Source organism: Mercenaria mercenaria, chromosome 11 (genome assembly GCF_021730395.1).
Source record: "Mercenaria mercenaria strain notata chromosome 11, MADL_Memer_1, whole genome shotgun sequence".
In the NCBI taxonomy this organism is placed as follows: Eukaryota; Metazoa; Mollusca; class Bivalvia; order Venerida; family Veneridae; genus Mercenaria; species Mercenaria mercenaria.
The window spans coordinates 12,578,906-12,605,959 of NC_069371.1; the positions used below are offsets into that span (position 1 = coordinate 12,578,906).

General features: G+C 34.0%; 1 protein-coding gene across 1 annotated transcript in view; it reads right to left on the reverse strand.

Moving 5' to 3' along the window:
- LOC123532743 (uncharacterized) overlaps window positions 1-26,223 on the reverse strand; it is a 46,120-nt gene extending 19,897 nt beyond the window's left edge. Inside the window, exons 1-12 of the mRNA XM_053517949.1 lie at window positions 25,591-26,223; window positions 25,331-25,358; window positions 24,124-24,705; window positions 23,720-23,791; window positions 19,248-19,640; window positions 17,137-17,349; window positions 15,093-15,256; window positions 13,738-13,858; window positions 10,187-10,758; window positions 6,029-6,154; window positions 4,972-5,367; window positions 104-194 (exon numbers count right to left, since the gene is read on the reverse strand). Of these exons, the coding sequence (XP_053373924.1) occupies window positions 104-194; window positions 4,972-5,367; window positions 6,029-6,154; window positions 10,187-10,758; window positions 13,738-13,858; window positions 15,093-15,256; window positions 17,137-17,349; window positions 19,248-19,640; window positions 23,720-23,791; window positions 24,124-24,705; window positions 25,331-25,358; window positions 25,591-26,223 (3,391 nt within the window). The remainder of the gene's footprint in view (window positions 1-103; window positions 195-4,971; window positions 5,368-6,028; window positions 6,155-10,186; window positions 10,759-13,737; window positions 13,859-15,092; window positions 15,257-17,136; window positions 17,350-19,247; window positions 19,641-23,719; window positions 23,792-24,123; window positions 24,706-25,330; window positions 25,359-25,590) is intronic.
- Window positions 26,224-27,054: the final 831 nt, after the last annotated feature.

Sequence of the window (27,054 nt, forward strand, 5' to 3'; positions counted from 1 at the left end):
GTAGTTGTGTAGCCGTACTCCATACATTTATTCAAATACGTACTCTGAGAAGAATTTCATTTACTTGAATATTGATATTAAGATGATGAAATAAGATACATACCTATTTTGCCACCAATGTAAGCCATGCTTTCTTTGTGAACGGAAATAAGTGTCTTGATCTTTTCAAGTTGGGTCGTGTAGTCTTCTATGTCCTACAAAACAATCATGCATTCTTTTATTGATCTATAACTATCTTAACATTGCAAAATGTTACATTACTGTACTGTTGTTTAAATATGTAGACTAACTGTACATGTAAAACTAATTTAGTAAGTAAAGCCTTTCATGCATGCAGCGCCTAAGAATTAAAAAATATATATCTAATTAACCCATGTCATTTAGTATATTCAATAGTATCGATAGAAAAGCAGGGGCATAAAGATGTGTTTAAGGACTAAGTACTTCGATTAGATTTTTGTCAGATATTGAAGCGACCAATGAAATGGTTGTATTGAACACATCCATCCTAAAATGACACAATATTAATATATTTATCCAAGATTTAAGTAAATCAGGTGTTTCAAAGTTATGGTACTGATAATTTGCACGACCATTTCGAGCATATAAGTTTATTTATACAATATGCGTGTATGTCTTTGACACTCGAGCACTGCTAAGAATAATACTAGGCGTATGTGTAGTTTCGATAGGCCTCACACCCATACTGTATGGATATTTTAATTGTTAGTGTGTTTAATTTATATTCATTGACATGTTCGCGTACTCTGATAAAGGACGTATTTATAGTGAGAAGTGTTTCAAGTAAAAGTTACATTGTCACAAAACATCGCAATTAGCGTACGTAGTATATTGATAAGTTAACATTTTTAATATGCAGTTTATTTCCCAGAAAGAGTACTTTAATAACTAAATCATGAGTGAGCTTTCACATAGAAGACAACATGGCTGAACCTCCAGTTCCAATGTCATATGATGAGGAAGATCTGTTTGTTTGTTTGTTTTGGGTTTAACGCCGTTTTTCAGTATTTCAGTCAAGTAACGGCGGGCAGTTAACCTAACGAGTGTTCCTGGATTCTGTACCAGTACAAACCTGTTCTCCGCAAGTAACTGCCAACTTCCCCACATGAATCAGAGGTGAATTTCTAATGATTTCAGACATAATGTCGTTTATCAAATTGTCACGGAGGAAGATCTGTGTTACTTGATCAGTGGATATATAATTCATTTCCGTTTGAACAAAGTGAATCAGAATTTAAAACTAAATGATCCCTGGATTATTAAATGAAAGTAAATGAATATGGTAGATCTAAATGAAAATGTCAGATAATGCTATTCTGTTCAAATAGTTCTTTCGTCATGTCTGTAGTGTTATTTGTGTGTTTTTTTATATAAAGAAATGTCGTATGCTTCGTCAAAAACTAGATTGTTCTCCGTTGAAATAAAACAATCGTGTTTTGTTGAAAGCGTCATGGCTTTCAGTTTAGTAGAAATAGGATTACATTTTCTTACTACACGAGAATATTATTATACTGAAAAAAAAACAACAACAAAATACAATAAGATGGTACCTTGCCAGCAAATGGTCTTAATTCGTGCATTATAGCTAACTAAAGACAGATTTTGACAACAACCGTTTCTTTTATTGTTTCTAAGATACCCTCGAGTAACCTCAAATCGTGATATCCTTCATTTCGTGATACCGGAAAATTTACATGTAGCTCACGCACTGTTTTGTTTTCTAACGTCATAACCTAGAAGCCAACTTCAGAAACGTTAAGCCTTGTTCTGCACTCCAAAAATATGCTCCGTGTAGTTCTTGGAGGCGGAGAAAACAGTTTTACTTTCCATAGTAACGTGAAAAAGTTTAAACATATTAATGCAATAATTCATCACATTACATTTTCCATCAAATTATAGATAATACATCGAGGCTTCTCTAAAATGACCGTTTACATTTTATACAAGACGGTCACGGCATTGAAAGGCTGGTTCAAAAGCTTTAATTAATTTAACGAAATGGAGCGAAAAGATACTTCCTAACATGGTTGGAGACTCGAAAAGACTTGTACAGTGTAAAAATCCTGAAGTATTGTTGTTGGTTGATAAGAATGTCATGCTCATTTGTTTCAAAGCATGTAACGTTATCAATACACAGGTATCGGTCATATTCATTGATAAATTTCTTTGTAAAATTACTTTAGGTTTATAGAAGAACACCTGTAGCAAACGGTAATACAGACAGTTTTCTCCGACTATCCTTGGCAAACGATTGCGTTAATTTGTGTATGCAAATGAAGTTATAACAGTACATTAGTGTCACAACTGATAAATACGAATACATTCCGAATGTTTTAGGATCCCTGTTATTGCAGTACCTTTCATTCCGTTTAATTCAACCATTTTGCAAAGGAAACGAAAACTGTTCTACCAGTCTAAATAGAAGTCTGTTCCGGTTGATATTTAAAAATGGCAGCGCCCGTCAGTTTGCAATAAAATACGATCTAAAACTGTGGGGATAACACGAGAAATGATTTTCACTTTATTCTAAGTAAAACAGTTTACAGTGTCTTTGTTTTTAGTTTATAAAATTATTATCCACGAAATTGCGCGCTGTTTCCTTACCATAACGGAAACTGGTTACACGAGGGTAAATGTTTTCAGTTGAAATTTCTATACATTTACATGTAAATTTTCTATTCACAAATATTTATAAAGTACTTTTCTACCCTGTTTGGTACGGAAAGCATGTGTCTTTAAGAACAAAGAATACCATGTTTTCGTAAATAATACAGTTTGTTTTCCGTTGCCTAAAAAGTAATCGCAATTTGTACCTCAAACGTATCTAATTTTACGCCACAGTTATGTTTTATAGCCTAGGACGTCACTTAGGTGACATCAGCTTTAAAACGACCATATCAGCGTTTGGGCTTCATATTCATTCTCTACAGCGGCCTATATGCAAGGTTTTGTGGAAGGTTGCGTCGTACAGAATATGTGCTGCATAGCACTTTATCTTTGAATAAGGACATCCTTGGCCGACTGGTAAAAGTGCTGAGTTCAATCACTTGCCCCTCACCGATATGGGTTGAAGCCTCACTTGTGGCATTGAATTGTTCATGTGAGGAAGTCATCTAGCTTGCTAACGGAAGGACGGTGGGTCTGTCCAGGTGCTGGCCTGTGATGAAATAATGCTCAAATGGGCAACTGGGGCCTTCCCCGATCATCAAAAGCTTGAAAGTTGCCATATCTAAGTGTATCGGTGCCACGTTGAACAAAACCAAAACATATCTTAGAATAATATTACTAACAGTTTCAACGTTTCAACGTTAGTAGTGTTTTGTAAATTAATCCAACACATGATACAACGATCAAAGTATTTCAAAGACTTCCACAAGGACAAATATATGTGTAAACGTAAACGACACGCCTAAAGAGATACATGTCAATAAACATATAAGTCTATAATATATAAAACTGTTTAACTGAATATGTCTTGCAAGATTATTATAATGCATGATATATGTTATTCTACGTATTTTGTTTTAAAAAATAGATATTGACGAAACTGACCAAATCATTTTGTGTCCGTACTAAACTGAAGTATATGTGTGTGCTACATTTCAGCAAGTGTGACACTGATACCTAAAAATGTGGTACGCCTTTGAGAACTACAAGTCAGCTCTAAGGCATACATTTATCAAAATATATCAGGCAAATATAATTTTTGCCAATTGAATAGGAAGTCTGAGAGATATTCAAGGCAAATTTTACACAACTTCAAAGAGGGCGTTGTGTTTTTTAATAAGATTATTCATGACCTAAGCACTTGAAATATTAAACAAGTGATGAAGTATTGCCATACAATATAAAGTCCCCTACTGGAAGGCACTTAATTTTCTCTACTGCAACATAACCTAATGATCTGATATCTGTCAATAAAGCATAAACTATTGTACTATTAATACAATATGTTATACTACAACACTTGGATTAAAGTTTGCATATACAAAAATATGCCTTCGATGATTGTTTTATAACATTTACAAATATAAAAAGGTATTTAATTTCAAGTTTGACAACATTTTATTTTGAATTGGTTTGAAAATATGATAAAACATGTAAGAAATTAGTATCTTAAAGGGAAGCAATTCTGAAGAAAATGCACCAACAACTTTCTTTAATTTGGTCCATATGATACATGAGGTTATATAAGGTATTTTACAGACTGGACAGGAAAAGATCAATGTTGACTTTTGACCTTCAGATCTGACTTGACCTTTGCACTAGGGGTCTAGGTATGACACATTGTCTCATTATAGGGAACATTTGAGTCAAATGATATTAAAATACCTTAATTGAGGAGTTATGGATCAGAAAGGAAAAACAAATCTCCTATTGAACTTTGATCAACGCAGTGACCTTGCCCTTTGAGTTAGGGATAAGCGGACGGACGGAATGACGGACGGAAAAAAAGCGCATTCATATTGTCCCCGAAAATGGTTTTCAACAAGTAGGGGACAAATAAGTAAATTCGCTTTAAGTCCTATCTGCATGACGAAATATTTACACATGGTGTAATCTTCTCGCTCGCACCATATTCATGAAGGCTTAAATATATATAATGTTGTGGTTCCTATGCCATACAGAGATTCATTATTGATAGATAAATTAGCTTTGGATTATTTTTCATTGATTGCTTACATGAATAAAAGTACATCCACACACAAAATTTGAGTAGACAGCGAATGTGATTTATAACAGGTCCCACTAGGCGCAAAATACACACTGCGCAAATTTTGCATTGCGCGCACATTTTGGATCACATCACGAATGATTTGCTATTGAGCGGCGTAAATTTTATATCAAGGTACGAATCTTGTTCATTTGAACAACAATTTAAATGTTTCTTTAATAATTACAATTGTCAAATTTCAACTATTTTATATTTGATAAATAAACAGCGGGTACCTTAACTGAATGATCAGTTCGATAGGACGTAGTCGGCTCTTGTCCTGCTTCAGACTTTGTAGGCATATTGATTGCATACGAATGTCCGTATATCGTCGATTCAAGTCTTCTTTTTTTCACTGGCACTTCTTGTCCAGAAATACCTGGCTCTAGTCGTTCTACTTCAGACTCTGGTGGCAACTGTACTGCCTGTAAGGATTCCTTTGGTATCGAATCAAATCTTCTCTTTTTTACGTGAACTTCTTCATCTTCAATTTCTTTTTCACTTAGGTTAGTTTCCTGGCACGAAGTTATCTTTTGCTCTAGATATTTTGCTTCCTCACTGAGTGCAGCAATAACATCTGCATGAACTATAGCTTCATCTTTTGACGTTACAATATAGTCATCATCCGGGAACTGAAATTATTAGATATATGTGTGCATTTTACATATAACGGATCTTGTGAACTGGTCTTGTGAACTTGCAATACTCATAATAATGTAATACAGGTATGTATGACATTGCATCTAAAAGGAGATCATAATCTGGAACATCGTCCCTAGTCATTTATTCTGACTGTAATCGATTCAATTATTTTGCATCACCGTTTAACACATTATAGTGAACAAAAGTTAAAGTGTCTGTTGATGTTTAGTGACTACAAAGTGCATTTAATTGCGCGTTGTAAAATATAAGAACAAATTTGATTGAATATTTCTTTTTTTTTCATCGCAATACTAGTAGGAATGAGCAGCATGCTATCTCTTTAATCTGATTTACCACATATATTGGACATTTTTCTGTTTATAAACTGTGTATATTAATGAAAGTAGTCCGGAAACATGAAATACAAAAGGTACAGTACGGAATTCTTGACTGTCTGTTTGTATTTACTTCCTAAGTACAAGCCGTATTTTTTTTTTAAATTTAGTGAGTGTATAATAAAACCTGTAACTGTCAGGAATTATATACATTTTAAGATGACAAAGTAAGTTTATTTCAAAGGATTTTATAGTTATATTGATCTGTAGCAAAGAAAAATAAACATTTCAAAATTATTGTAATTATCTCCGATACCTTTGGCACATCGAATCCAAAACATGCCATGTAAAATTGCCTGAGTGCATCTCTGTCTGTAAAGCTTGTAATCCAGTCCAGCTCCATTTCTTTTGAGTAATATATTCTGTCTCTGTGGCGACACAGCTAGTGAAGAAAGGAACATTTATGTATACATCAACATGACTACTAGGATTGGAATATCAACACATTCATTCGTAATAATGTTTTTATGAAAAAGTGTCATGTAAGTTTCTTTAAACCTACTATTAGACCTTTCTAACGTAAACGTATTTACGAAACGGAATACTGAATCCTTAAAATTTTAGGCTAATTTGTGGTCTATGGGAGACAATTTCATCCAATAGTAATGCAATAGTATCTCCCTTAGACCATTATTTGCAAATAACATTTACGGATTCAGTAATCCGTTTCCGATTTACGTTTACGTTAGAAAGGTCTATTATTCAGAATATTTAAGGTTATTGCATTTGATACGCAAGTATCATACATACCCGATTTCATCTGAGTTTTTAATCAGTTTACATAATTTCATACAGTATTGAATTATTTGAAATAATACTTTAGGGATGAAATCACAAGCGTTTTATTCAGTCATGTCTAAGTTCATATATATAACTTTACATTTAACTTTAGCAGATATTGAACGACTTAAGACTCAGTTTTTATATGATTTCTTGTTTTACAGTAGCTACTGAACCCTGCAACGTCAATACACGCGATACTCGTTTATACTTTATATAATAATTGAGCCGTTCCATGAGAAAACCAACATAGAGGGTTTGCGACCAGCACGGATCCAGACCAGCCTGCGCATCTGCGCAGTCTGGTCAGGATCCATGCTGTTCGCTTCCAAAGCCTATTGCAATTATAGAAACAGCGAACAGCATGGTTCCTGACCAGACTGCGCAGATGCGCAGGCTGGTCTGGATCCATGCTGGTCGCAAACCCACTACGTTGGTTTTCTCATGGCGTGGTTCATATTATATTTTCTTCATTAAGAAGCTGTAGATAATTTTTAAACTTTTTAATGCATACCAGTACAGCTTATTAGAAAATGTCTTTTTTAAGAAAGACCATAGTCGTTGAATTATCTCGGATCTTGTTAAGTAATTACGAGCAAGGCAAATAATGAATATAGACTATGTGGTTAAGATCGTTCAACGTTAAAAATAGTTTTTAATGTAATGTAATACTTAGGTTTATAATTTTCTATTTTGGTATTTCTTTCGGATAATTAAGATTTAACTGTACATTTCAAAATTCAGACGAAACTTGTCAACTTTGCAGTAGCTTCAGGGTGTAAAACGTCCGTAAATTAATTACTAAGTTTACGGAAGTGAAATAATGTGTCTGCTGTGTTTTCCTGTATAATCCTTTATAAACTCAATATACTCTGTGATCAAGAGAGAGGCTGTCCAAGTGGCGGGCTAAAGCCCTCTACAGACGATAGGTTTTTGTTGTACAACACCAATTAAATTCAAGATGTACAGCCAAATATTATCGTGTGTATGATGCTATTCCTTGATTTCGTAAATCTTAAGTCTTGACTTACAGATTAGGACATGTTCTATTTCGTAAGTTTTGCCTTACGTACCACCCACGTTGACAAGCAACAAATTGGTAAATAATTAGTTGATAAGAGGCAAGTGAATGAAATTCCAGAAACAACTGCCCAAATAGTAAACACAAATCTGAATATAAAATGGCTTCTAATGCATAATGGAAAAAGGATGACACTGAAAAGTTAAATGATTTGAGCTGCGCCATGAGAAAACCAACATAGTGCGTTTCCGACCAGCATCCGTGCAGTCTGGTCCATGCTGTTCGCCAACGGTTTCTCTAATTGCGATAGACTTTGAAAGCAAACATCACTGATCCTGACCAGACTGCACGGATGCACAGGCTGGTATGCATCCATGCTGGTCGCAAAGCCACTATGTTGGTTTTCTCATGGTGTGGCTCATTTGTGTCATCAAATTCATGGGACATAAAAAGGTGAATATTATTTTTTATTATTAATGGTTACGTTCTTTTCAGTACCTGATGCACTATGTTTACTGCCACTGCACCACGGCGTCTAATTGTGGAGAGGCTGTCATTTAAATATTTGTTATAAAAATAAGTTATGAAAAGGTAGGGTACCCCTTCACGGAAGTGGTTTATACTAGTAACCTTTTAAATCTATTAATAAAAGCGACAGGTTACTCCTAAATGCTAGTAATAGGATTCAATTTCTAACGTTATAATTGAAATGTCGAAAAAGTATTTTGCCATTATCAGTTTAGAAATCATGTAAATGGTTATATCTTCAGCTTCTGTGAAACAAAAAAATCCTGGCGTGTTCAGAGCTAAGCACACTTTACAAAACTCCATTGCAAAGAATCATGACTACATGCAGGGATAAAGCAGAAATTTCAGACGAATATTTATCAATTGTACATTTCGGACGGAGAGATGCTATTTAAATGGAAATGTCTGCATTTAAAGTTTGTGTACAAAGCGCAAATCACAATTTTTGTGTAACATTTTACATTGCACGGAGTAAAAGTGATTAATAAATATAGATGAAAATAGAATTACATTAAAAAATTATGCCGACACTTTTGGAAACGATACACGTGTGTTGTAAAATCAGGATTTAAATTTTTATGATATTATCTATGTTACAGAGAAATAAGAGGAAACAGTAAAACGGCAAATCATAATCATTGAGATAAACATTCTGTGCAAGTTCGCATTTGTCATCATATCAAAGCATAAATGAAACCTCTATATGGCTGAAAGGGTCAAATTAGAAAATTTTGCCCATTAAGGTCGGTTTTCTTATTGTGATTTAAGATATGTATATGTGTGGTTAAAATCAAATGTGAAATGTCACTTCTATCATGTTCACAATGTTAAAATTAACAGATTTTGACTTTTTCAGAGGTCAATCAGGGCTATTACTCCGGCACCTATGATTGGATCTGACGGACTCATCATGCAAAGATATTTTGCAAGTTTGTATCAAATCAAACCTCATATTCAAGAACCCATGACGGAATCTGGCCAGTTTTGAAAGAAATTGATATATTATGTCCTTAAAACTTTTGTGCAATTTTGATTTTAATCCATTACCAAATGTAGTCTATATCATGTTCACAAGCCAAAACAACACATTTTGTCCCTTTAATGGGTCATAACTTTGAAACGCATCATGGGATCTGGTCAGTTTTCGAAAGGAACCGAGATATTATGCCAATGTTGTGTGCAAGATTAATTAAAATTGAGTGCACAAGAAATTGTGGACGGACGAATGAAGGAAGAAAGGTGAACACAAAAGCTCACCCTATCACTATGTAACAGGTGAGTTAAAATATGCCGGTAGTCCTAGAGATATGTAAAATTAAAATGACGTCCTATATTTTCTTAATGTATATAATTAAAAAAGGACGACAAGTGTAAAGTTATTATTCTTGTACGCTGCACTTCTTAATTTCCTCCGTTAATGTAATATTTTTTTTTCACTGAATTTTCTTCAATAGTTTTATAGTTAGTATAAATAAGAAGTTATGACACGGACAAGTAAATTTAACAGAGACCGATAATTCAAAAGTAAACGTTTCGTGAGTAAATCAAACAAAGAGAGATAGTTAAAAAAGTAAGAAAGGTAGTATATTTCTTGTATACTGTAATTTTGTACAATATTCTCTGTTGGTGAATATCCTTTCCAAAATTGTCAATACTTTTCAAAAGTTATGCTCCGAACAATTGTTTTATCGATATAAATAGAACAATTGGCAAGATAGAGTTATTATTCTTATATACTGTACTTCCTCTTTCATAGCGTTTGTAATATAGTAGAGTTTAAAGAAAATCCCTTGCAGACAGGACAAAACGAACAAAAACCCATAGACAGGATAATACTTAAAAAGAATGTGTTTGTGTGTACTTCACATCTGTCATTGTGTGGAGTTTTAACAAAATTCTTTATTAGTATTTGAGTTCTGGTCAAAAAGTTTTCTGGACGGACGCTCAGTGACCTGAAAGTAAAAGCCCCTGTTTTAAGTTTTATGTTTCTGATTATTTTATTAGGGTTGTGTTGTATGGTTTAAATCTTACCTGTATAGTTTTTATTTAAACTGACATAAATTTGAAATAATATAAACCTTCTACCTGTGACAATCTCTCTTTCTGAACTTCTGGAAATAAAATGATGGGGGGTAATATATATCTTTTCAAATATCTGAAGAGTTCCTTGTTGTTTTTCATCAGAAGAAATAATTCTTCGATGTCAAACTCGGATGCTTTTGTCTTCGTTGCATACACACTTTTGCTAATAAAACATTTAGCAATAGACCATGGATCTGTGCACCACGTATGTACATTTGTGTTTTCCCAAATGGGTGTTGGAGGAGTCGCTTTATATAATCCTATGATGTCGTCATACAGGGCACCGCATAAATTGTTTGGACAAGCCGACTTTTCAACAGGATTTAGACAATTGCAGTTCATATAGTCAAGTGGACACTGTTTGTGTTCCGTTTGGACATGGTCTGGCAGCAAGGTTTTCAAGTTGCATTTGTTGCATGACAAAATTGATACCCCTTTCTTCCCTTTGACTTTATCAATCAGTCCTTTATGCTGTGTTGCTACGGCTTCGTCGCAAATCGTATTCAATTCCGTCTTGAAAATATGTAGTGCTAACCCTGACTTTACCCAGTTCCTGTATCTCTTAATCTTCGTTTCTGGAATGAAAATAAGACAAAAGGTTACACATGCCCATACAAATGCACGATGTATCTTTTTTATTTATTTTTGGTACATGTATAAGACTGATTTCGGATGCACGAAAAAAGTATTGTTGAGTTGTTGTCGCTATTTCTAAATGTAAGCAAACGACGTTTTCAACAATTTTCGAGAGACAAAATAAAGTTATTTTCATTAATATGGCTTTTATTTTCATCTGATGTTACAAAAAACATATTTGACTTTTGGCACCCTTCTCGTGAACTATCGTATTTCCAAAACATCCAAAAATATAAATAGAAAAAGTGGAAACTCCACAGGCCGCCGAACAAGACAAAAATGAAAATGTTGCAGGCTCGGTTTGATTGAGCCAGTTCATGGACGGTAGTGGAAATGCATACTACCGTCCACGCCCTGTAGCCTCGGATTGAGCAGAACTCAACATTTACACATGCTACAAGTACAGAAACAATTTAGAGCAGAACTCAACATTTACACGTGCTACAAGTACAGAAACAATTTAGAGACATCCGAAGATGTATTCATATGGCGATGCACATACAACCTTCAATGATACTCTAGCGTGTAATTCTATGAAAAGCGGCGTATGATCCCCAGTTTAAACAATGGGTTTGCCCAAAACGAGAAAACAATGGACTGAACTAAACAAACAGGAATTTAGAAAGAGGATCTGAGGTTATCTGCATATCACAGGAACTGCCAAAAGACAAAATTAAAAAGCAGGGACCATATCAAGCCATATTCATAAAAAAACTGAATATCCTCTTTGTTATTATCTTTAAGAAATAATATATCGCGTTCAGTGATTTGTCGCTGAGTTAATCATTGTTTGGAGTTCAGATGAAAAGGAATAATAATATGCATCTGAACGAAGAACAATGATTTATTCAGCGACAAATCACTATATGAGATATATTATTTTGATTCTAGTACGATACCAAAGACTTTAAAGTACATCATTGACGACATTCATTAAGTATTGCCCGTTTCCAATCGGTTTCTTTCCCAGCGCGCAGCTATGCGGTTTGACACTATGACGTAATAATTTTCTGGTCAGTACAGTGAATTATTGTAAATTAGACGATACATCACAAGAAGTCCTTGATTGTTTTCATTCTGACATGCTCATTGACATATTTTAATAGATATTATGCAGGACTTCATTTACCCGAGGAGTAATGAACCGGACGTCATGTGGCAATTTGACGTCATTATTGACGTCATAATGCTCTCTTACCGGTCCGCGCGTCAACCGTTGTTTATCGCAGAATATACAGAGCTTGATTTCCTTTGTTTATCCCCGGCGAAGGGGATATTAGAAATGCTCTCCGTCCGTCCGCAACGATCTTTGTCCGGAGCATAACTCCAAAGGTACTGGAGGGATTTTCTTCAAACTTCATACAATGATAGAACACATTGAAAGGAAGTGCAGTGTGCAAGAACAATAACTCTACCTTGCCTATTTTTGAGGTATTCCCCTTTATCTTATTTTCTTAAAAAAATTGCCCGGAGCATAACTCCAAAAGTACTGGAGGGATTTTCTTCAAACTTCATACAATGATAGAACACATTGGGAGGAAGTGCAGTGTGCAAGAACAATCACTCTACCTTTCCTATTTTCTAGTTATTCCCCTTTATCATATTTTCTTAAAAAAAATTGTCCGGAACATATCTTCTTCATGCATGGAGGGATTTTGATATATCTTGGCACAAATGTTCATCACCACAAGGCGGAGTGTCGTGCGCAAGAAACACGTCCCTAGGTCTAAGATCAAGGTCACACTTAGAGGTCAAATGATACAAGAATGAAAACATTGTCCGGAGCATTTCTTCTTCATGCAAAGAGGGATTTTGATATAACTTGGCACAAATGTTCAATACCACGAGACGGAGTGTTATGCACAAGATCCAGGTCCCTAGGTCTAAGGTCAAGGACACACTTAGAGGCCAAAGCTCAGATACAAGAATGACTTTGTCCGAAGCAATTCTTCTTCATGCATGGAGGGATTTTGATGTAACTTGGCATAATTATACACCATCATGAGACGAAGTGTCATGCGCAGTTCCCTTCTTTAGAATGACTTCCCTTTGTTGTTACTTTAAATAGCTTTTATTGTAACTTTTTCATTACTAGTCGTAGGGAAAAATCGAGACCACTTTTCTGTAGTACAAATGCATGCTACATCCAATTCTGAGGTGTATTTTGACCAATCTCTACCTGGTAAAGATTTTTGTGTGGACTTACATTTTTTTTTTAAGATTAACTTCTCTTAGTTGTTACTATAAATAACTTTTATTGTAACATTTTTATAATTGACCGTAGGGAAAAAAACAAGACCACTTTTCTGTGGTACAACATAGATGTTACTTTCCAATTTTAGGTGTATTTTAAGGTATCTCTACCTGGTAAGGAGTTTTTTTGTGTACTTAGAAAAACAAAAGACTTACAATGATTACTAAACAACCACAAAATTAAAATTCCATTTGCAAATACAGCTGCTAGAGTAAAGTAATTTGCTGTTACGGGCGTATAGTGTGACATTCTGGCACTCTTGTTCCTTGTTAGCTTTCCATTCCTTCTTTTTACAGTAGCCATATAGAAAAACATCATAGCTATACTATTCATGAAAATTAATAAAATTTAACAGTAAACCACCTCACCACTGACTTATTCTTTCTTCAACATCTTTAAAACCCCTGATGCGGACCACAACTAAACGGTTCTTTAAAGCTTTCCCAAAAATGAATACTTTCAGACACTAACTTGCCAGGAATTTAGCCTTCAATTATAATATGCCCGGCGTAGGGATTAACTGAAAATCAAATCAAACCATGTTAAAATGTATAATAATTCATTGTTTTCAGCCCCCTTTGTTAATATGAAAATGAATCGGATCGTGTTAAAATAGCCTTTAGTACATGGTCAACTGGTACAACAAATTTTACATTTTTTTTACCTCGTTCTGTCCATTGAGATGCCCAGTCAGATCCATCTGAATCACTAGATTGGGAAGTATAAATGTCCGACTCTGTTTCTTTTTGGATGCTTTTGTCTTTGTGACACTCTTTTAGATGATCCTATCAGGTGGAAATCAAACTTAGTAACTTAATAAATCATAGCAAGTCATGTGATCAGTTACCTTATATCTCCTTATCTTTACGCTACAGTTAATTCCGTATATGTGTAAGATAAATGTAATTCTTTTCACAGGGTAATTACCAGGTACGTTTCACTGGTATATTTCAATAATTAACCCTAAAATATGTAAATCATGAATACAATATGATTTACACTAAAAACACTAGCATTCTCTATGTCCCTCATTATAAATTTCCTGGGCATTTAAACTAACACAGATATGTTTACCCTGTGAATATGACATAACACAGGAAATTTAGATATTGAGATATCCCTCCGCGAAATGTATATATTACTATAAATTATATATATTCCATAAATAATAAAGGACCACGTAGAACACAGTGACGCATTCGAACTCATAAATGGAAGGTAATAGATGGACGAATCTAAAACTAAAATCAATTACAAGGAAGAAACATGTATATAAGCAAATCAGATACTGATGTGGATTGTAATTATTAGACATATCAGCTGAAGTTCTGACGAGGCAACATTCTAGTAGAACAGCTTGAGATGAAAAATTTAGATCATTGCACTTTTTATTAGTTTTTGACGGAGAAGCAATCATTATTTTGTTAGGTAATATTTCAATTAAACATACATCCAACACACATTCAAAACTGACATGCGGATGAAAGAAGCAGATAAATGTACAACGTTATTTGAATATAAATACTTAAACATTGAATATTAGTGATCCTGCCTTTTAAAACTGTCCATGTCTTCTACTGTTTATCTCAACATGTTGTTTTTTTTATTTCAAATTGTATTCAAATGCCTTATCAATTTAAGATGCAAAAGATATTTCTAACGTAGTGAAATCTAATACCATCAATATATCAATTTTGGGTAAGTTTATTTGATTTTATATTACCATTGTTTTGCATTTGTGATTTAACCCTTTAGATACATAATTATTCTGCACAAGATTTAGAGAAAAAAATACTATAAATTATTGAAAAGATCTATTCTCAAAATAAATGCAGATCAGTGACCCAGTTTGTTTATCGAATCCAATTCTTCAACTGTTACTGGAAATACCAGTTCAAATATCAATTGATTTTGGCAATTTTTAACACATGATATGCTATACTGTAACATTACTGTACAAAACAAAAATAAACCAGAAAATACTACAGGTGAAACCCTTTGTTGTCTAGGATATTTTACCGTCTTGTCATCTAATTCCTGTACTGTCAATTCTTCAGGCATGTTACCAGGGCTCTTTTCTTCAGAAAATTTCTCAGAGACATCAGGCTGCTTCAGCTGGTTACTATTTATAACACTGCTTTCCGTAGTGGAGCAATCACTACTACTGTCAGAACTTGACTTATCTATTCAAATATATATTTATATCGCATTTTATGTGTGATACGCATTTCTTTAAACATTAAGTCACTACGGGTGTGTTAAAAAAATACGGAGACTCACACCAACTTTGTTCATGCTAAATGCACTACAAAAAAATATTATGATATCCTGTGACACTTTCCGATTCCATCTGTACTGAAACGCAGTTAACGGTTTGAGTTTATCTTAAATACCACAGTAACACGCTTTCGGCTAGGTGTATTTTAAATACAATTATATTAATATCTGTAAATGTAATAAAATCAATATATATGTACTCAGCGTCACTGAAAAGTTACCACCTAATATATACCTCTTTACTATTTAATACAATATCGACGTCACCTTTTCATGACTTGTGCGCGCTCTATTACTCATAGACCCTGTCTGATCATGTCTCCTAACCCATTTCATAAATGTCAGGTGAAAACAGCACATACGACGTGCAATTTCGCGACATGAAAGTTCGGCGCCAACCATGTCAATGACCTGATGGCGTTGACCGTGCCTTAAACGTGACATTCGTAGCAAGGATATTCTAGTTTTTTGACGTATTCCTTTTAGTCTATCGACTAACTTTCAAGTGCGATGAATGATTTGCGATAGAAAATTCATACATGTCGACATTGCTGGAAAAAGTCATTTTGCACGTGCAGCCCGTGCCTCAAATGGAGTTAATCGAATTTGACAAATCTTTACACCAGTGACGTCTCAGCTTCATCAAAAATGTAGTCGCGTTATGCATTTAACACAGTCCAATGGGATTTTTAAAATATAAGGGCCATTAGGGTGGTAACTTTTCAGTGACACTGAGTATATATATATATATATATATATATATATATATATATACAGTTTCAAACTTGAGAAGTTAGAGGGTCATTTGTATATCTGAGAGTCAAAAGTTGGGTCCGAAGTCGATTGTTGGGTCGAAAGTCGATTATCGGGTGTTTAGGACCCAACAACAATTTTACCACTTTCTCAATGGTCTGGGGTGGGGGGTGGGGGGGGTTACCCTTATTAAACTGACCTAATATGTTAGGAACTGATAAGTGGGTCTCTTTGATTTTAACCGATAGGTGGGTCAAAATTTTATATAGTAACTTAATGGGGACCCTTTAACTCACCAAGTATGAGTATATATATATATATATATAAAACAGATCTAGAGCATACTCCAATAATCTGTTTCAAAACTTTCATGTGACGTCTTTAGGAAATTGACATAAATCAATTATAACTGACTGAAATAAACAGAGTTTTCTCTGTGGCTGTCATTTTTGCCCCGATGTTAAAAGAATTCACAAGAAAGACTAGAAATGCAAACAAATCTTAAAACAGAGACTAATTGAAAATAAAAATTGCTATTTTAGATTGAAAATGACACGTACATTTTGTATTACCATTCATACCTTTGATTACTAGATAATGAAACTCTTATGTAAAATAATCCTATACCGACATGAATAACTTTTAGATTTTGATATTTAAATGAAAATTGACCTTCTGATTTTTAGAAAGTCATTCTGTGTTTTTGTTAGATAACAAAATATAGGTTATGTCTTAGTTTGTAAAACATGACCCTAGATATATCGTCTGGGATGCTTTTCCATCAATTAAACAAATGATTATAAAAAAATGCTATAATTATAACAGCTTTATACTTGATATAGTTATAGCAGATACATAATTTTGTAAATGATACGAGTTTGTATGTTATCAGATTCAACCCATGTATTAAAGTCAATTCTCTTATTTAGAAAGACAAACATGTAAATACGAAGTACAACGAACGATTATATAGCTGGTCGAGTAAAATGATTGAGTTTAAATATACTCTATACTGCAAACAAACTTGACAAACCTGCATCAAAAACGGTTCCTAGTTCCTTCATATCTGTTGACGTTTTCAGCTCTATTGTATCATCTAAATGTTTCGACAACGCGTCCGCAATAGAGTTTGTACTGTTTGCAATCTCTTCTCTGCCGCACAATGATATCAGATGTTTCATCCCAGCAGGCGAGGACACTGTTATCGGAAGCCTTACGCCTCTCTCTTCTGGTTGTGTGGATTCGTCTTAAAAAGTAATGAATACAAATATAATCCATATTGTAAAGTCTAAGGTTTTTGTATGAACCTGTGTTTAGGTAAAGGTAAAGTTTCTTGTTTAACGTTGTCAGTCGACGAACCACCTGGAATTGATAGAACAACTTTATTCCAGTCGAGCGAGCCCACGGCAGGTGTCACAATTACCTCCCCAGCATCCAGTCTAGGCCGATACTGCTGGAAACAGTACCAATGTAAGTAAATCACCCAGCACTGAATACTAGCCGGGATATCAGCCGCGACCGGGAAACAAACCCGGACCGCTGGCGATGTTGTCCAACCTGCTAACCACTGCGCCACTGACTCCCTCCTGTGTTAAAGTAATAAGCCTTTCGCTGAAACTAATGAATGCTCCTCGACAAATAAGAATTAATACTGCAACACATGTAACAGAGATATTTCATGTGCGTTGTATTTCATTTAATTATTGTGAAAATAATCTTCAAGTTTTCCATGAAATCCATCCTGAATACTTGAATTTTTCTCCCGTCGGACAAACCTTAATTGCACTAATCAATTTCGTGCAAAGAAGTTCTTTTTCGAATATTGTTCTTGCATTCGACACCTCCTCTCTTAAAGCTATCAATATGTACAGTTTCTTCAAATTCCTTTCTTATATTACAACCTTATTGCAAAACGTTAATATAAAGTTTTAGCTATAAGGCAATCATCTAAACCCTCCCCGTAATAGTCGCATAACTAGGGGCAATGATTCCAAAATTATTAAAGACAAAGTCACAATCCTCATGTCCTGTACTTCGATCTTTCGCTGACTGTCATCAGTTAAAATTACAACAATTGTGTTGCAGATTTTGTTCTCTCATCCTATTGCCACCTACCATTATGCCAAATTTTAAAGGTGGATAATCAGATTTTGGCTAAGTAACAGATTTGTTTTAAACTTTAACATCTGATCATTTACACTCATTTATGTTCAGTTAGCGCTTAATACAAGTTAGGTTTTCACTGGAGATATTTTTAATAATTGGTTTTCCTATTGCAGTTGCCCAACCAAGATCGAGTTATTTTATCATAAGTATAAATGTGATAAACATACTTTACCTAAGAAAATGTATAACTAACCGATATATTGTATTATATTCGTAAAACAATTGCATTAACAATTACATATATAGATTGAATTCATTAGAAATGCAAGTTTGAAAAATTATTATTACCTCCCTTTGCCTATCTTGGTTGCGCAACCAAGATGGAATGGAAAAAAAATGAAATTCAGAAGCTACATGCATTTTAAAACCCACCTTTTGATTCAGATTGTTAAATATTTGGTATATCTATCCAATGCGAATGTAAAACTCGGAATTATATGGAAATAAAAAGAAATACCAAGCATTTTAAATATTTTCATATTAAAGGGGAGTAATTACAAATTTTTATGAAAATCAATAAAGTATACATTTCTAACAGGGATCTAACTCTAAGTAATGGGTATTTTTGTTTCTTAAATAAATCTCTAACAGAATATACAAAAAGTAAAAAATGTCACTAAATTTTGCTTAAATGTGATTGACCACCTTTAAATTCCCTCTCGTAGTTTCAAGGTATAAAGACTTTTATTAATTGGATCTCATAATAAATCATCACGAGATTCGAAATTAAAACTTACTGAACTAAACTGATTAGAGATTTTGTGCTCTGTCTGGTGATTATACATATCCAGTGACACAGCCATCTGTTTTCATATTTCATGTTGGAAGCAGTTACATAATAATATAGCCTGTGTGTATTGTGTATATTTACTAAACATGTGCATGTGTTAAAAGCAGCCAGCCATTATTTGACTGTAAACTACACAGAACATGTGTTCCATTGTAAATAAATCATTTGATATTTATAACATTACATACCTTGTAGATTTGAAATAGCCCATAGACAGTCGATGGGTACAACATAATACACTGCTAAAGCTGTGTTAAGGTAATATCCAAGCTCTTTTGATATGTTTCCAAATGATTCGTGACAGTTTTCACTCTCAAAGTAGTTAATCATGTTTAACAAATCATTTGGTGATGTGCATGTAATCTGCAGCAATATACATTTTTTACTGATTGTGATGTTTTTAACACTCTTGGACTTCTTTATTTCTTCCAATATCTTCAATACTTCTTTCTTCACTTCAGGGAAATATGTCGTTTGTATTGATCTATCTAACGCTTCATGCCAAACTTCCGTCAGTATTTTCTCGGCCAATTCCTTCTTCTCTTCATTTTTACCGAGAGTTATCATCTTAAGTTCTAATTCTGGAAATTGGTAGCACACTATGATCGTTATTGAATATATATAATTACTTGTAGCAAAGTAAGACATGTATTATCGACTGAATCGCTTTGCTCTGAATGACTTCAATTTTAGTCTTAGGTTTTGAATCAAATTTTCTAAGAACATTGCATTATACAAAACCCATACTTTGCAAAAAATGCCAATGCGCATAAATAAAAATGCTTAACATAATAAAAGTTAAAAACCTATACTTGCGTATACTAACAGTGAGATTCACTTAATATAAACAAAAGAAACCCTAAAGACTGGCACCAGACCAGGAAAAAATGCCACTGCATACGTTATACAATTTCCCTAGTAATACTATATGAACTGTGGCCATGAACATAGAAATTTACTAATGTGCATTTCTCACCTAAAACGTGGAGATCAAATAAAAATGTGTATTATGCATTTTCGACCATACATTTTGCATACCGAAAATTCTGAAAGTGGTTTCAAAATTAAACAGTACAGTACTCCTCTTATGTTTCATGACTCGATGTCAAATACCTTTTGAGATACATGGGACACAAGCTTAATGTCCTTAATGCATACTTTGACAATGTCAAGGGCCATAACTCTGGTCTTGCAGAACAAAATTCAAAACAAAGCTCAAATACAGAAATGCACATACTGAATAATATTGCTACATATTTTCATGGCTTTAGGTCAAATACTTTAAGACGATATAATACACACTTGAAAGCATATAATGTATTTTTTCACTAAGTCAAGGAGCATAACTTTTGTCGGATGAGTGAAATCCCAAACAGAACACAAGGCAAGCAACTTCATAATTTTATTCAACAGTCCTCTAATATTTTATGACTCAAATGTTTTTTTTTGTGATACATGCGATACAAACTCACATGCACTTTATGCTAAGTTTTGACTAAATCAAGGGCCGTTACTCTGGACTGACTGACAGAAATAACAAGCAAAACCCATAGAAGTGCTCATACTCATACGCTGAATAATATTTCCATTATGTTCCACGACCTTAAATCAAATATGCAACAAAATCTTTTCTGCACTTTTATGCATACCTTTAATAAGTCAAGGGCTATAACTCTAGTCTTACTAATTTGAAATAAAATATCAAACAATACCTCTGGTGCGCAATTTCACATGCTGCATATAATTCCAATAAAGTTATTCATAATCCTAGGTCATTTTAGAAACATTCGACACAATTGCTCGCCCTTGTTATGCGTATCTTTGACTTAGTCTAGGGACAAGCCTCTGGTCTAGCTGTCTAAAATCTCAATTTAATCACCAGGACATCAGTTTACATGCTGGTTAACAATCCTATCAAATTTAAAAACTTCTACGTTTTGAGATAATATCCGAACGATAAGATACCTTTTTTGTGTTTCGCCTTCGACAAAGCATTCCAGGGGCCTTTGTAAAAAATGTAATGTTGTGATGATTTAGTTTCAGTCAAAGGCTTTTTCTAATTTATACTTCATATTCATTTTCATAGTTTAATATTTAATACTGTAAATGAGAGAAAAGTGAATGTTGACTAAGACTATGATTTATGCATAGCTTTCACTTCCGGCATGTTGGTACGCTAAGTTTGAAAAATCCACAGATTTGCGTTGATGCCAGTGCGACAAAAATCATAAAAGATCTAATTTTGAGACATACCAAGGAGGTATACCGCGGATGTATTACATATACTTAGCTATATCATGAGACTTTTTCAGCCTACCGAATCCGTTTCTAAGATAAAAACAAATAAAACCCCGGTTTTAGGACACTAAATTTTGAGGCAAAAATGATCCAAAATGTACACCTTGCTCGACCTGTACTGTATTATCTGCAAATGACTAGCCAAAACCATATGTATATTTCAAAGCATGTGACTAGACGAAAATAATTATAGAAAGAAAAGTATCTCATAACCATTTGCTTTTCCACAAATTTGAGCTGAATCTGATGGATAACCGTTTCCCATTTCGTCTGACTTACTTTACCTCAGGTAAGAGTTTAGACCCGGCCGTCTACACGGAGCTAGGAAAATAAATTCTAGCAATTATTTTTTACACAATAATTACTCGTCAGCAGGAGTCCTTACTTCTATAAACATCATAAGCAACCAGTTGAATATAAATGTATCTAAAATTCATCTAACTATTTTACTTAAAGCAAGTACACGGGCCGCATACGAAACTGGCCCTTGCCACTTTAAATACAGAGTAAAATTTAAACCTATTCTGCAATCGTGTTATGTTCTCGTTTTTATTTTCGTTAATCAAACTTTAATTTACTCTAGTATTCACAAAACAAATTGACTTTTTATGTCATAGCAAACAGGACTGATTTAGATAAAACAACGATCATTCCAATATATGTTCAACAAGTACGTACATTTGTTCTAGACTGTTTTTCCCAAGTTATATTTAGTACACTAATACTTTAATCATTAAAACCAGTAACACATTCCGCTACGAAATGTTCTTTCTTATAAACGTGTTACAAAATAGATGTTAACTTATATCTATTGGCTGATCACTACCAAACAGAATGTAAGCCTCCGCAGGTCCAAGTAGCCCAAATATAAATAGTATTAATCTTTTTTCCTTTACTAGTGCATTTTCTCGGCAGCAACGTGCTTACTTTTACCATACCGCGTTTCAGTATGTATCAATTTGCAGTCTATTGAAATCGGCATGTTCCTATCGCATGCTAGGTAAAATGGCGGCGTAAGAATTCAATGTCTCAAAAAAGGAAATTGAAAGTAGCGAAAAGTAGTAAATTCAGCGGGTTGTATTTAACGATGTGTAGTTTTTTTATATAGAAGTTAACACCCCCTTTATTTTTGTTTTTCTAAAGTAGCGATCTAGTTCTTTATGGGTATATAAGTCTCTGAAAGTCTGATATGCTAGAAAATGTCGAAAATCCATTATGAAGTAAGTCGATTTTATATGAAACAAGAGATCACAGAGTGATCTTGGCGCCCACCAATGTGCCATTTTTGAGTGTTCCAAATTTTAAGACTTATTGACTAGCTCAAGGTCAAATTTCATTTCCGTACACAACACTGTGCATGTGGTCCATGCATCTGGCCCAAATTTAAAAAGGTGTAGCTTGAGAAATGTGAAAGTAGGTCACTAGATCAATTTCAAGGAAAAAGTTCTTTGTACACAAAACTATGCATGTGCATTTAGTTTGAAGGCTGTAGTTTGAGAAATTTGGAAGTAGGTCACTATGTCAATCTTAAGGTCAAAGTTTATTTCGGTACACAAAACTATGCAAGTGGTCCAAATTTGAATGCTGTAGCTTGAGAAATGTGCAAGTAGGTCACTAAGTCAAAATCAAGGTCAAATTTCATTTCAGAACACAAATCTATGCATGTGATCTAAATTTGAAGCCTGTACTGTGACGGTAGGTCACTAGGTCAATGTCAAGGTCAAAGTTTGTTTCGGTACACAATCTTATGCATGTGGTCTAACTTTGAAGCCAGTAGCTACAGAAATGTGAAAGTAGATCACAGTGTTTAATTAGCAGTCATGCTTCTGATTCTTTGTGAGACAAAACGCACAAATGACTTATTTGCATGCAAAAAGTAACTATAATTTAATTTAATTGATTTCGCAAAACTAAATCATATTCGGATTCTCCAAACGTTATATTTATTTGCTGTTGGAAAAGACTTCCAATATTTTTCAATTGTAAAAAATCGGATGGTCACTAACTTTGACCTGGGCTACGTCAAACTATACTAGAGGTAAGGTTACCGATTGTTATGGATCCAGTTTTACAGTAATACAAATCACGGGGACTAAGCTAGAGACAATTTATATATTTTTAAACAACCCGCGTAGACATTTTAGGCACAGTGATGGTTTACATAAAGCACCAGGTATAGCTGTCGACACCAAAGTTAAAGATTATATCCGCAAAAAAAACCATCCGACACTGTGAGGAGTAGTATCCATGTTATTCTGTTCTTTTATATTGTTTTATTAATGTTTTGTATTACATTTTGATGTAAATAATACTTCTAGTATGTGGTTTTTATTTACTAAAATACATGTATTTTAAAACATACCGTGACCATTTTTGAAATTGATTCCATGTGTTATCATGTCCTGCAGAAACTCTTGTGTTTTCTTGAGTGTATCTGAAACAAGAAGCATTCTGCTTCGTCAATAACGTTATCCTCGAAACAGGAATAATTTGAGGTGACTTAATAAACTGAAGGTACAGGAAAAGATGCTTCTATTATTGCATTTCTTAAACAACATAATAATGAGTGTAAAAAGTAAGTTTTTGATATGCATTGCAATATATTCGTGAATATATCTTGTTATAACTAGACACAATTTTATGTACGCTAAAACAAAATAGAATAGACTTGAAACAGATGTCTTTAAAAGGTAAATTTCATTACATGAAATATCAGTATAAAATTGTAAATAGCTGTAGATTTAAAGTGCATACAATGCCATATACCTTTAAAAATATCAGTAAATGATTTCATTTGAGAGCCTTTGGCTTTTAATTCATCCATGTAGGTCTGAAATTCTTTCTCCGATATTCTCTTCTTGCATTCTTCCAATATCTGATGACATTGAGCAGCCTTGTCTTCATCGAGTTCGCGAGAAACAATTTTAATACTAGCTTTAAGGTCTGTCCAATAATCTTCAAACGTATTACTATCTAACGCCACCAGCGCAGCATCTGCATGATTTCTTTGAGCATCACCTATATTTTTTACGTCTTGGTTTATGTCTCTTTCTTTCGTACTGTCAAAAAGCTGTAAAATGACTGTTGCAAGGAGAGAAACATCCCACGAAGACGTATCCAACGGATCTGTTGCGTTAGTTGATGGATAAAGAAAATCTAATTGTTTTGAGTCTGTTACATTCCTCTTAAGAGTGTCTTCCTTGTCATCAAGTAAGCTCCTTAGATCTATCCCTTGCTTTTTCATTTTCTTATCGAGAAGGGCTGATAATACAAAGTGGCCTCCTTTGGTCAATAACTTTGTATATCTTTCAAATCGATCATTCTTATTTTTGAAATAGGCGTCGAAACCTAAATGGATAATTTCGAAAGTAGATAATAAAAACGGCTAAAACAAACAAACGATAAAAATAATACATCTAAGTATAAATTTTAGTTATCTACCGCCTCGTCTATACACATAATTTGTTTGTTTGTCTGCTTGTCTTTGGTATAGCACCCTTTTTAAACATTATGTCAGTTATGTAACCTAAACTGTGTACCTAAATTCATTTCCATTATTAACCTGTTCTCTGCAAGTAAATGCTGACTTCTCTTCCGGAATCAGAGGTAGAGGATGAAACATATTTTATCAAATCGTTAATTTAAACAAAAAAAAAATATACGCCTCGCCCGATGATCGAATTCACGGCCCAGCGATCCTTAGGTCTGCGTTCTTCCTATTGAGCTCAGAGTACGGTAGTGTATTTACAGCTAAGGCTTTCGTAAAACATTATCTATCAGTGTTGTTCTATTTAAAGCGGTAATATTCAAGAAATGATGTCAAGTTTTACTTCATATACCAGGTAAAATAGAAACAGGAAACTGCAACTCAGAATGCGTCTGATTAAAGGATTATTTGTAGTTGTTGTTTATTTTGTTCAACCTTTTAGCGATTATTAATTTGTAATAAATGAATGAGAAAAAATTACAGTACCTTCAAGTTTCTTTATTAATTCTTCAACCTATACGTGAAAAATAAGAATATTCTACATGTTACTGTCTTATCCTTCATCGTTATGCAGCTGTGCGCAAATATGTACATTAGAATTTTTACATATTTCATTATCTTTTTTTATAAGTTCATGATTTATTTTACAATTAGCAATTTAAATAGTTAGTTTTGCTCAACATTTACTATATATTTTATTCACATATTCTATTACAGACAAATTAATTTCGTTTAGTTGAAATTACCTGATCCTGCACATTAGTTACTTCCTCGTGCCATTCCTTTAATTTCTCATCATACTTGTTCTCAACACTGGGGTCTAGTCTCTGCACACGGTACTCGTCAATTCTCTTTTCAATGTGCACTTTGTTTCCAGGGGCTATTTGTTGTTGTAATCTAAGGATTATTTCTGACACTTCCTGCCACTCATCGTCAAATCGCCACTTTGGCAATCGCGCTCTCGGATGATGACCAACAATAACATTTCTGATTGTCTTCAGACGCATTAGGTCAGCAGCTACAGACTTGTCTTTGTTTCTTGGTGGATACTTCCATCCTTTCGCGGGAGGTGGAAGCTGGTGACTAGTGAAAAGGTTTCTTGCAAGAGTTATCAATAAGGACACATCGAAACGATTAAGATCAAGTGGACTCTTCAAAACGTTTGTACCTTTCTGCAGAAGTGATGCACACTCTTGTTCATTGAGGATATGTTCGGTCTTCATTTTTATAATAGCATGTTGGTTTGCCTTGAGAAATGTTTCAGCATCTTTTCCTGGTGAAAGGTGTACAAACACACCTAGAACAGTCTCTGTACCTATGTCCATATACATAGACACAAGACGGAGATAGTATCCACTTTCCTTCGGATCGTCAGACATAGCTGTGAGTCATATAACCTGCAAAACAAGTATTCGTTATTCAATCTAAGACCTATCAAGTAAATAAATTTACAATTTTGCCTGAGGTATTTCATTTTCTAGTACTGAAACCCCAAGTCGACAACTGAAATAAAGAATTACGATTATTTCCCATCGAAAAGACACATATAAAAACACTTTCATTGAATCCATATGCTTTGAAAGTGTATCATACACTGAACGTACTTCGCCATTTAATTTGTGTTTTATATAAATACAATCAAAGATTCTAATGCTCTTTTGCAAAATGTAAAAATACGTTCTGTACAGTGCAGGATATGAATTTTCCACGACATATTTTGAAAATTATTTTCATTGAGGTCAATATCGGCTTGCTTTGTTAGCAGTATGACTAGTGTTCTAACCCCACTAAAATTATTGTCATTTATCGGAAGATATTTAATGGGTGCAGTATAACCATCTGTATAATGACTTTATGAATTCATTATATTTATTTAGATAAGCATATTTCATCTTGGTTTTCGGTCAGTTATAAGTCACACACAAAGAATTTCGGAATGCTACTTTAAATAACTTCAGCGTTTGTTCATATCTGGAAAATGACAGGTTAAGATATCTCGCCCAGGTTAATTACCCTCTGGCCACGTTATTGGCTGCGTCATGACTGTTGTTTTGTTTCTAACTAATTGTTATGACAGGTGACTAAATGAAATAATGACATGTTTTTATTATTATGGTCAAAATGCGTGCCCTTTTTGAGAAAAACAATTTAGTCATCCCTATGAAGTTTTCCTTAAATACCGCTAATTTCTAGATAGAACTTCAGTATCA